This window comes from Pezoporus flaviventris, unplaced genomic scaffold (genome assembly GCF_033815535.1).
Source record: "Pezoporus flaviventris isolate CSIRO_AGI_PZ_B2104156 unplaced genomic scaffold, CSIRO_AGI_Pfla_v1 ptg000029l, whole genome shotgun sequence".
In the NCBI taxonomy this organism is placed as follows: Eukaryota; Metazoa; Chordata; class Aves; order Psittaciformes; family Psittacidae; genus Pezoporus; species Pezoporus flaviventris.
The window spans coordinates 16076194-16088686 of record NW_026892577.1 but is presented as its reverse complement, the minus strand read 5'-3'; the positions used below and the strand labels follow the sequence as shown (position 1 = coordinate 16088686).

At 41.5% G+C, this 12493-nt stretch overlaps 1 protein-coding gene across 4 annotated transcripts in view; it reads right to left on the bottom strand.

Moving 5' to 3' along the window:
* The window catches only part of ARHGAP22 (Rho GTPase activating protein 22), a 159781-nt gene that overhangs the window by 123440 nt on the left and 23848 nt on the right, over nt 1-12493 (bottom strand). For all 4 annotated transcript variants that reach the window (XM_061459251.1, XM_061459248.1, XM_061459250.1 and 1 more), the window contains exon 2: nt 8317-8516. In XM_061459251.1, coding sequence (XP_061315235.1) covers nt 8317-8496 — 180 coding nt within the window. In that variant the 5' untranslated portion in view covers nt 8497-8516. The remainder of the gene's footprint in view (nt 1-8316; nt 8517-12493) is intronic.

Below are 12493 nucleotides of genomic sequence, written 5' to 3'. Positions count from 1 at the left end.
AACTGTGAGCAAGGCATGCTGAAAACAGTGAAAGACTATTAAATACTCCAGGTTGCATGCTACTCAGCCCATAAATTTATTGTTCACCAGGAAATACGATAAGAAGGAAAATGATGGAAGACAGATTTAAAAAAAAATAAGAGAAAAAGGAATCAAAAGAGATACTAAACTAAGCTTCAAATGCTATCTAGCAGTACCTTCCTCTCTGCCCCATTCTGCAATAGGCAGTGCAGCCCAAAATAGCAGTGTCTGCAGACCCACTGAGCAGACATTTATATTCTTTCATGCTGCAGCCCCTGCACTAAACATAGATGTTGCAACTTGCACACCTGCTGTGCTCCAGGAGAGAGGAAGGAGAAGGATTAAGACCTGAATGGCATTCTTCTTCCGTTTCATATGCTGAAGGAAACAAGGAGCACTGCCCACCAAAATTCCAGAGCTGTTATGAGACCAGATGGGGAGCTTGTAAAGGGCTGAGATCGGACAGGGCAAATGGGCAGAGAAGTACCTCTCCACACTGTAACCTCCACCATGAAAGTTACCCCCCCTTGTTCTACCACTACAGTCCCTGATGAAGAGTCCCTCCCCAGCATCCCTATAGGCCCCCTTCAGATACTGGAAGGCTGCTATGAGGTCTCCACGCAGCCTTCTCTTCTCCAGGCTGAACAGCCTCAACTTTCTCATCAACTTTTGATGCGGACCAGCATGCGGTTGGCTTTTTGAGCTGTGAGCACACACTGAAGCCAGCTTGTGTTTAATTTCTCATCGGCCATCGATTAAGTGAACACAGCATGATTTTCAGACAGGATCCTGAGTTTTGCTCCTACCCAAAGCTGAGAGTTTTTTTGACATGGAGCAGTCCTCCTTTGACAAGTCAGTTCTCTGAAACAAAAATGGTTTAATCAAATATGCTGAGGCCCACACTCCCTCTAAGCAAAACTACCCAGTTTCAAAGTGGGTAGGTCCTACAAGCCAGTACAAAATAAAAATTAGGTCTTCCTTATCCGATAATGCAAGCATAAGTCCCCATTTGAAACAGTTACCTAAACTTCACATCTATAATCAAGCAGAACTCAGGCCTTGATTCAGATTCCTGTATTACTTAAGAAAAAGATGTGCTTTTGTGGTCTTCTTCAGTGAGACAAATCTTTGGTATATGAGCATGATGTTTACTCTAGAAGAGATTACAGAAGCATAAATTGTTTGAACTAACATTCCTAACCCTAACCAAAACATTTCTGAGTAAAAATACACTTTCTTCTCAATCCTTTTCCAAACATATTTGATTCCATATGGCCTGTACAAAGTCCTCATTTGGGTGACTGGTTTCTTAGTCTCACTTTAACAAGTTTTGATGAAATGGAAAAGAGGAAGACCACAAGCAGAAAAACAAACCACAGACACAGAACAGTGGAATGAACAAAGGACTTGCTGGGGACTGTTCTCCAGTATAGCTACTTCATCCTTATCAGTGTGCACCTCATTCAGGTTGCAATGAGGTTGCAGCAAGTTGAGCTGGTAGCATAACAACTCGGACTAGGGAAATAAAATTAAAAGAATGATTCTTCAGAAAGGAAAATTGAGGGATGCTTACTCTACCTATGAAAACAAGAGAAGTCTGCAACCTAGGGTCATCTCTGGAAAGTAATTTTCGGTCATGGGTGTATAGATAGCAAGGATCTTCCGAACACCTCCTTGAGCATTCCTCTCTGCACATGGCAGCGGATTGTGCTGTCTCTTTTATCCTGTCCTTTTAGGGGACAGGAGACTTCTCCAGAGGGTATCATAGTACCTAGCTCACAGCTGTCCAATCTGTTTGGCACACTGTGGAAAACTCTAAATAAACACTCTGAAAAGATAGAAAAACACCCAGTTCGTATTATCAGGGAGAGTGTATCAATTCTGGCAGTTGCCGGCACTGGTAAAAAGATATTACTAACTTTAAACAGATTGATGTACCCTTGTCCAACAGCCGCTCAGACTGCATTAGCAATCTTGCTTGGGAAGTAAATTAATGATGGATTAAATCAGTTTAAATTCTCCAAGGTCTAACTTGATATATGCCAAAGCATACCCCAGAAATAAACTTCAGTTCATGACTAGGTTATTCCTCCCTCCCTCAGGCTTTGGGAGCCTGAGGTGGCTGAGCACTCAAGGAACAGGCAATATTTTACAGACCTTCCAGTAAGTTGAAGGTCCAAATCCAATTCTGGATGACAGAATCACCTTGTACCCTTTTGGGGCATTGGTGCTTTGAGGGAAAGTCTTAAGAGCACAGGCATTCATACCTTAAAGTTCTTACTGTAAGAAGACCAATTGAGACTTTCTTCACTGAATCAGGCTCTGGAGAGCCAGGGCTTAGAAAAGCAAAGCTGTGACAAAGGAAACATGAACAGAAAGCTTCCTTTTCTTGACTAAGTCCCTGAACAAACACAGCTGGTGCCAGAACCCTGATCATCCTAATTCTCATACCATTACCTTTAACACAACACATCAGACACTGCTACAAATGCTTACAAGATGGGAGAGAAAGAATAGTGGGGCTCAGATCTGCCCTCAGATATGTATTTCTGAATCCCAGGGCAAGGATGATGAACTAACTACATTAATTTCTTTATTTTAGCTGAACATTGAACAAAATTTCTGCAACAGCTTTCTGAACCCATATTCTAGGGATCAAACAGCCCAAGCTAACCAACAACCAGACTTGGCCTTAGTCTCAGACGATGGACAAGATGGAAGACAAATTGCCTCTTAGCAGGCTGAGGATAGACCCTCCATGGTTCAACTGATCTTAGCAGAACAATTAATTAACTGAAAAACTGAGTTAATCACTGTCTTAGATCCTCATGTCTCAGGCCAGGAACAGAGAGCAAAATAACTTAAGGAAACGCAAGCTCAGAGCAATATTAACATTCTGCTTACCTTATAATTTTCCAAAAGAAAGGAAAAAGTGAATGAAGATTATGAGAGGAAAAATAACTCTCCCCTCAACATTCATTTCTCCTGTGTTCTTGACACCTTCAGATTTCCTCATCAAAAAAACAAAAATCCCCCCCAAAAAAACAAACATCCCCCTTCCCACAAAAATCCACAACAAAACCAAACAGAAAAGCCCACCACCACACCACATACACCAAACCTTTAGTTTATTAAGATTCCACCTGAATTTATCTGACAGTCCAGTTTTGTCACAATCCCTTTTTTAGGGAAAAAGAAAATTGAAAAGTTTCTAACATTACTGGAACTAGATTTTGTTTGGGGGAACATTTTGTGAATAGCAGACCTTAAAAACTTCTAGAGTCAGTAGTGGGAAATAAAAAGAAGACTTCTGAAGCTGAATGTATGTTAGAAACCCCTAAACAAAGGGTATAACAGATTTCTGTTTTGTGGAGGATTTTGGGTTTTGTTGTTGCATTTTTTGTTGGTTTGGGGTTTGTTTTTTTTTTCTTTCTGTCAAGCTATACCTACAAATCACGCTGGACCAGAGGGTTGCAGAAGTACCTGTGGGTGTGAGTAACTGCAGCACTTCCACTTGCATATTGCTCATGGAGTAGATGGAGCAAGGAAGTCTGGATATTTCAAAGATTTTCCAGGTACTGGCTGCCTTTTTCAGCCAAAACAAAACGCTCTTCATTAGAAGCTAATAACCTCCACAATGACTTGGAGGATGAAATTCCAGTCTGTTTCATATGTAAGTACAGCTTTGCTCCATCACCTTGCAAAGTACACCTTAGATTGGAAAGGGAAAGCAGATAGCCATGAGATAGATTTTACTGACAAAAAATGTTCAGAATAAATGTGGATAGTCTGAGAGGACACAGATGTGCAGGCTCACACAGAAGTCTTGGAGAAGAGGGAAAAATGACAAAACGTCCTGTTATTACGAGATATTGCCTAACACAGAATCATAGAATACTTAGGGTTGGAAAGGACCTTAAGAACATCAAGTTCCAACCCCCCTGCCATGGGCAGGGACACCTCCGACTAAACCATATCACCCAAGGCCTTGTCCAACCTGGTCTTGAACACTGCCAGGGATGGAGCATTCACAACCTCCCTGGGCAACCCATTCCAGTGCCTCACCACCCTAACAGGAAAGAATTGCCTCCTTATATCCAATCTAAATTTCCTCTAAGTTTTAACCCGTTACCCCTTGTCCTGTCACTACAGTGATCTACAGTGATCACTACAGCACCCCTACAGCCCCCCTTCAGATACTGGAAGGCTGCTATGAGGTCTCCACGCAGCCTTCTCTTCTCCAGGCTGAACAGCCACAAGTTCCTCAGCCTGTCTTCATACGGGAGGGGATCCAGTCCCCTGATCATCCTCATGGTCCTCCTCTGGACTTGTCCCAACAGTTCCATGTCCTTTCTATGTTGAGGACACCCGAACTGCACACAATACTCCAAGTGAAGTCCCATGAGAGCAGAGTAGAGGGGCAAGATCACCTCCTTCCACCTGCTGGTCACACTCCTTTTGATGCAGCCCAGGATATGGTTGGCTTTCTGGGCTGCAAGTGCACACTGAAGCCAGCTCATGTTCAATTTCTCATTGACCAACACCCCCAAGTCCTTCTCTGTAGGGCTACTCTGAATCTCTTCTCTGCCCAACCTGTAGCTGTGCCTGGGATTGCTCTGACCCAGCTGTAGGACCTTGCACTTGGCATGGTTAAACTTCATGAGGTTGGCATCAGCCCACCTCACAAGCGTGTCAAGGTCCCTCTGGATGCCATTCCTTCCCTCCAGCGTATCAACCGAACCACACAGCTTGGTGTCATCAGCAAACTTGCTGAGGGCGCACTCAATCCCACTGTCCATGTCAGTGACAAAGATGTTGAACAAGACCGGTCCCAATACTGATCCCTGAGGGACACCACTCATTACTGGTCTCCAGCTGGACATTGAGCCATTGACCACAACTCTGTGTGCATCCAGCCAGCCAGTTCTTTATCCACCGAGTGGTCCATCCATCACATTGATGTCTCTCCAATTTAGATACAAAGATGTCTTGTGGGACAGTGTCAAACGCTTTACACAAGTCCAGGTAGATGACATCAACTGCTCTACCCCTGGCCATCAGTTCTGTAGCCCTGTCATAGAAGACCACCAAATTGGTCAGGCAGGATTTCCCCTTAGTGAAGCCATGCTGGTTTTCACCAAGCACCTTGTTGATTTTCATGTGCCTTAGCATGCCTTCCAGGAGAATCTGCTCCAAGGTTTTGCCAGGCACAGAGGTGAGACTGTAATTCCCTGGGTCATCCATTTTCCCCTTCTTGAAAATGGGGGTTAACATCCAGTTAATTTCTATTACCAGCCTCAAATGTCACAGCTGTCTTTCTAAGATATGTGCCCACACTTGTACTACTGTCCCTTGATTCCAGAGAATCCCAACCAACAGCAATCTATAGGTTCCGAGAGTACATCTCACATGCGGGATACATGCAGTCCTAGTCTAAGCCATTATGAATCCTAACTTGCACCTGTTAGAATAGTCAGAGCATGGTTGTGCACCATCCTATACAAAATTGTTTCCCTCAGCGATAAATGTATGACAACCCTGCTCCCCGAAAGAGACAGGGTTAAAGAAACTCTTTCCAACATGACTATCTGAGGCAGCTCCTTCCTCATCATGTTCACTGGTACAGTTCAGAAGTGGCCAGCTCTCCTTATGTATTGCCTAGGAAGATAAGGTACTCCTCTTCAAAGCGCAAAATCCAGTTGTTGCTTGCAGAGTCCTGAGCAACAGCAGGTACATCATCAAGTTCAAGTCTTTCTAGCCTTTACACAGCAGGTTATCCCTAATGATGGATCAAATCCCTGATTAGGTAAGAGCAAGATGCAGCTAACTAACATGCTCATGCACTTACCATGTGTGTGTCAGGCTCACAGGGGAAAACTCATTTCCATTCTCACTCTACAGTGAGATTTAGGTGTGGCAGTTAAGCACACAGCTGCATCAAGCAGTAATAATAGGCTATAACAAGTGTGTGGATTGTGATATTACACAGGCTGTCTGTCACCCTGTAATACTTGTACTGACTCATCAGGATGCAGCAGTAGAGGGACTTTATCTGTCTTATTCAATTATATTCCCTCTGTTCAATCACCCTGGTTAAAGGCCTGACAGTCAAAACAATGAATACATGAAATACACTGGATAATATACTACATCAGCTAGGAAAAACCTTAGCTCAGATACTGCAACAATATTTTACAAGCATGTTGAAGAACCTGAATAAGAAATTCTTCACCTCAGCTGTAAGCTTTATCCCATCCTGCAACACACCTCATCACCTTAAGTGCTGTATATGTAGAATTGTCAGAGAAGCAGAAATTAATCCTGAATCTAGTGCCAAGTCTAGACTGCCAACTACAATATGGTCAGCTCTGCATTTCCCCTAGGTACAGGAGCACTGTCCTTTTTTTATAACTTGTTCTAGGGAACCACTTTTAATTGTAAGAAGTTGGTACTAGAATAGTTACAAGCTTGCAAAAAGGCATGTGAAGCAGCAGGAAGTTATTAAAAAAAATCCATTAATACTTGGCTTGAGACATACTTGTGCAATATTCACTTCATTAAAACTGTTTAAAATATTCACTAGCAAAAAGTTACCTGCCCATAGGAAAGTTGCATGGTGACCTCCTATTACCCTTTATGACCTGCAAACTGTTCTACAGCTACTCAGCACATAGTTAATTAGAATCTCCTAAATCATTTGCAAGAATAAATGTGCTTTGGTAAGCTTCCCTGCACACATTTGCTGTCCTGTGGACAAACCAATATAGCTGATCTAAACTTTAAATTAAATTTAAATTACTAAATTTTAAGTAGCCCTACTGCGGTTCAATTTACTCAATTATCATTTAGTGGTTGTTAAGTAATGGTTGCTAGCAGGCTGTCTAGCCACTTGCCAACCTCTTCTCTCGTTGCTAGCTCCTTATCATTCTGACACTCTTTCCTCTGCAGGTTTTCTTCCTGCAGTCTACTTTGGGATGGCTCTATGACACTGTTTAATTTGTACTGCACAACAGGACTTAACCTGTTTCCACCAGGAAAAGTGTTCTTTCATTCATGCTGCGTAAAGTATAGAAGTTTTGACAAAGGAAGTTTTGACTTCAGACAGTTTGGTTTTCCCCCACTATAGACATTTTTCCCCAGTCTACTAAATTAGTTTTCACTATCGGACTCACACTTCTCCCAGACACAGCACAAAACCTGCATACATTCTTTCTCCTCAAAATTTGCATAGAAAAGCAATCATTCCCAGGTGCATATAAAACACACTAAACCACATATTACACAGCCCATCCTCAAGTTCTACATGATGGCATATAACAAAACCTACATATTCTACCCACACAAGTTAGCCCATCTCTTGGTTTAATATTGGATAGTTGGGAGATAATGAGGCCCAGCTGACTAAGCAAGGTTTTTCACTCCTGCCTCAATAATCTAGGACTACATAGCTCTTTCTGTCTGTCCTGGGTTCAGCAGTAGCAGTCACGTTTCTCCCTCCTGGTAGCTGGTGCAGTGCTGTGTTTTGACTTTTGGCCTGGGAACAGAGCCGATAGCGATGTTCTGGTTTGGCCAAGGACTTTGTGAGCCTCATGCTCTGCCAGGGAGGAGGGGAAGCCGGGAGGGAGCAGAGACAGGACACCTGACCCAAACTGACCAAAGAGGTATTCCATACCACAGCACGTCATGCCCAGGATGTAACTGAGAGTTACCCGGAAGGACTAGGAGACTGCGGGGTTGGAGGAGGTATGGGTCAGAGCTTGGTTGGGCTGGGGGGGGTGAGTTATCAGTTGGCTGGTGGTGAAGTGATGTATTCTCTTCCCTTGTTATTTCCTTTATCATTATTATCATTGGTGGTAGCAGTAGTGATTTGTGTTATACCTTAGTCACTAAACTGTTCTTATCTCAACCCGTGGGAGTTGCATTCTTTTCGATTCTCCTCTCCATCCCTCCGGGAGTAGGGGGAGGGCAAGAAGGGGGGGGAGAGAGTGAACGAGCCCTCTGCCTGGTTTTAAACCACGACACTGTCAAACTCCAGTTTCACAGATGACCATAGTAAGGTTCGAAGGTCAGTGTTCCCTAATGGGTAAAGAAACACCTTCTAATCTTTTCCCAAGCTGTACCATTTGCCTGGGTAGTACCCAAGTCTCCCTGCAATGCCTCTTGCCATTGAGCCTCTTTAAGTGTGTATGGTTTTGGCTAGGATAGAGTGCAACTGAAGTGAGCTGTCAATCAAAGCAGTGACTATGACCCACATAGAAGTCACAAACAAGACACCCTACAGTTCTCTAGTCATACCTGAGGTTTAGTTTCTTCTTCGTCCTTGTAATAGAAGAGCTGGTCCCCACGCAACACAAACCACCGCTGCTGCCAGTTCTTCATAATGCTCCTCTGTTTCTTCAGCCAGCCACACTTCAGCACACGTTCTTGAGGGTTTGGAGAAGAAGGTCTGGGGGGAGGCCCAATCTGTTCACCCATCACCAAACTCTTTGACCGGGCTGAAAAAGCAATTACAGAGCACATGAAACAAAGAAATAAGTGTAAGAACATACAGAAAGACTAAATAACTGTTCCAGACTTTCTTCTCAGACATGGAGAGAACATTACATGCATGCTCACTCTTTGAATAGGTACCTGTTTTTCAAGTTGTACATTCAAGTTCTTGATAGTCAAACAGTAACATTTTGGTGCTACTCACTCCAGTAACCTTCTAAGTGCCAGAATACCTTGACCAAGGTTTCACTGCTCATGCTACCCTTTTTTATGATAAGTCATTACTGCCTTCCAGTTCTACATGGGAATAATGACATTGCTGTCTCCTGAAGGGAGATGTACCCAGTGAGAATGTCTAAGTGTGGTAAGGGAGAAACAGAAAAGAAGGAAGGAGAGAGTATAAGAAGATATTCTCACTCCATACCATACTATCCAGAATCCTTAAAGTCACCTCACTCTTCAGGGCTTTCTGACACTGAAGCAGAAAAACACAACGAAAATTAAAAAAAAAACAAAACAACAAAAAACTCAAGATAGAAAAAACATGTGAATCTCAGGAAAGACTTCAGAAGAAGAAAATAATGCTAGTTTTCTTCCTCTCCTCCTCTCACAATCCTGCAGTAAGAGAACTGAAGCTTTGGGGCATTGTAAACTAGTCTAGAGTAGCAGATAATGATTATATATTGCAGGCAGCAAGCTAGTCCTCTAGAACAGATAGGTTAGATAACTTCATGGGTCTTTTCCACCTCTAGTTCCTTTGGATTTACGAAGTATCTTATAATTAATACCTCATGCCATTTTCCTTCATTGCTGCCAACACGATCCTGTTCCTTCCTATTTTCTACATTCCACAATCAATACAGAAATTTTGTAATTGCCCACTTGAAACACAGGTAGTTTACAGGCCAGTACCAGCAAATCTACATCATTGATGTTTTATGTTAGCGCCTAAAAAACAAGCAAACTTCTTATTCAGACATCCCTGATACACTACAGCTAATTCAGCCTGTAACAAAGGTCAATCCTCTGCCTCTCAACATGCTGTCTAGCTTTGCTTCTTTTGAGGTCAGACAATTAAAATATCTTGCCTTGGTATTACCACCTGGCTCTGGTTTCTAACCCTGGTTCCTCACCACAGAGCAATGCGACTGACAGCATATGCCAAAGAAAGAAAAATAAAATAGATGTGGTGGTTGGGGAATAAAACATCTTAAAAAAAAAAAAAATCACAATGACAACATTAAATTTGAGCCTATTTCTTCTCTTCCATGAAGCAAGCTGCAGTAGAAGGAGGCAGATATAAAGTACTGAGTTCAGATCTTTGGAGAGCCTTCTCAGTGTAATTCAGTAAGGGAAATCATAGTGGTGTTCATGATAAACTATTTTGAAGTTCCCCATGACCTGGCAGCCAGGGCATCATGTTCTGCTTTGTAAAGAAATAGAAGCCCAGCACTTTCATGCACTAAACATTTCTGACAGGGGAGGGCAGATCTGAATGGTAGCACATCATCCATTACCAAAAAAGTCTCAATGACAGCAATCTCCACTTGTCTTGTAACATATACTCCACTCCAGCTTAAAAGTCCACTCGCCTCTCTTTTAACGATCCAGTAGGCTCTCAGTCTGGCTTCTGACAACTTCCTGGTTTTATAGACAGAAGATGGCATTACTTTGTTAGTCCTAATTTTCAGTGAAAACCCTGTCTGATGGGCTGAAGGGATTCCTCCTACCCATATTTCTCTGAACTGATAAACTATTCTCAACTGCTATTCTCAATCTGCTATTCTCAACAGATTAATAATAGGTTTGCCTTGTCCTCAATCAAGAGAAATTAGGTTTCACCCTGTAACTATTTAATGCAGTTAGAAATTAAGTTTTTATTTTGTTTTTAGTCTCATATTAAAACTGAATTAGAAACTTCAAATGTTGTAAGCAGCACTGATACAGTATCACAGCTTTTTCAGAATTACACTTCTCTTTTGGTTAAAATGCCTTGCTGAATTTAACCTGAGCTCATATACAGTATTGGTCCTACATTAGTGAAGTTTACCAGCAAACTTCAGATTTGCACAAGTAACCGGGTGCTTTGCAATTCTGATTTTTACATAGCCAAAACAATAATTAAAAAAATATTAACATAGAATTCACCTTAAAATCAGGCTTATTCTCTAATCTTACTCACTATAGCCTGAAGTCTCACAGGCATTTTTATTCCAGCAAAACGTACGAAGAACCACTTTTCGCCAAGAAGTGAAGAGCCTTATACCTTAATATATCCCTTGCTGGCAACACAGTGCCCTCTATCAGATTATTACAGAAAATACCAGAACAACTTCACCTCCTTCCCCATCCCCTGTAACTGCCAAGAAATGGAGGATCCTATTTCATGCACATGTAGTAAGAAAACTTCACATTAAAATCTCAATTGTAGAGGCTCATAAGGATTTAGCTAAAGGAACCACCTCTGCCTCATCACAGGCCACATTTTACAGCAAGGTCTAAGCAGCAATCTGGTTTAAACCATCCCAGATTCACATTACAACATACATTACTACAAGAAGATCCCAAGAATCTGCTTTTCAAAACGAAACTATAATGTTTCTTAGCCAGCATCTTGGCTATTAACTTAACCTGTTAGTCTAATAATATCAAAGTCCATACTACAGTGAGCTCCTCAGCAGTCTCCAGATTAAGTGTGCAACTCCCAACAGTTTCTAGTCTTCCTTACTTGCATATAGTGATATAAACCATCTCCTGCCTCACCCCTTCCTCTAAAAAGAAATCGGATTTATTTAAGTGGAACTTACCTTTATTTTAGCATTTATACTGGCACAGACCTCACAAAAGACATCAAATATCCAGCTTTGGAATAACCCAAAATATGCTATTTTGTATCTCCCCTGCACACAACCTTTGGTATTATTTGTACAGCTCTACCTACTAATTACTTATTAAAGTGCAGAATTAATGCTTTCATAATGAATCACTGAAGAACAGACATCTGCATGTTTTTATCTTAAGCAGCACCATGTCTTAGTCAATCACTGTGGTGGTTAATTCTTCATGTTTAGCTTTCCATTTCCTTAGAGTTTCTAGTCATGACTGTAATAGTTAATTTAATTAGGGAGCTACTTAGCAACCTCATCTGTAAATCAACAGCATGGATCAGATAGAAATTTTTAGGAGGACAAATTATTTATGGCTATTAAGAACATTGATATTTATATTGCATGCTTCACGTAATACAATAATTGCATAGAGGTCAGAAGAAGACTTTCACAGATGAGCACAGCCTGCCTTTAAAGCAGCACATTTTTCATACTACTGGGATCAAAACAGCTCCTTTTATAATCTGATTCAGTACATCAAGCCCTTGATTCTTAAAAGTAGATATGTATTCTTAGTGCTCATCCATTTAACAGAATTATGGAATCAGCAGAGCATAAGGAAGAAAACAAATCAATAAATCAGACTCACAACAACTCATCAAATACTTTACATAATCTAGAGCTCTGATCCAGTAATGCCTTTTCAATAATGCCACACAGTTTGGCTTTGCTCTTTACATTTTCATTAATCAATTATAAATTCCATACACATTAAGTTCTAAAGCAAAATCAATGTAGAAAAGATTCAACCTCTCCTTGGATAAAAGTTTAGGATTCTTTTACACAGCACAGCAATACTAAAATACCGACTATGTGACATAGCCAGTAGCAGGGAAATAAGGCAATTACAGCACAGCAAGATTACAACAGACCATGCAGACCCATATCCTTGCTGCCCCATTGGTGGCACTAACAATGAGACAAGCCTGTTTTTTGGCATGACGCGTCATTAGATGGCAAAAATCAGAATTGCAGGTGTTGAAAATACAAACCTGTGACTGGAAGTGACACTGGCATATAGAAGTACTCGTATCTAGATGACTATGGGAAGAGGAATATAAGGAAAGGCAGTGAGTGACAATCAATGCTCACTG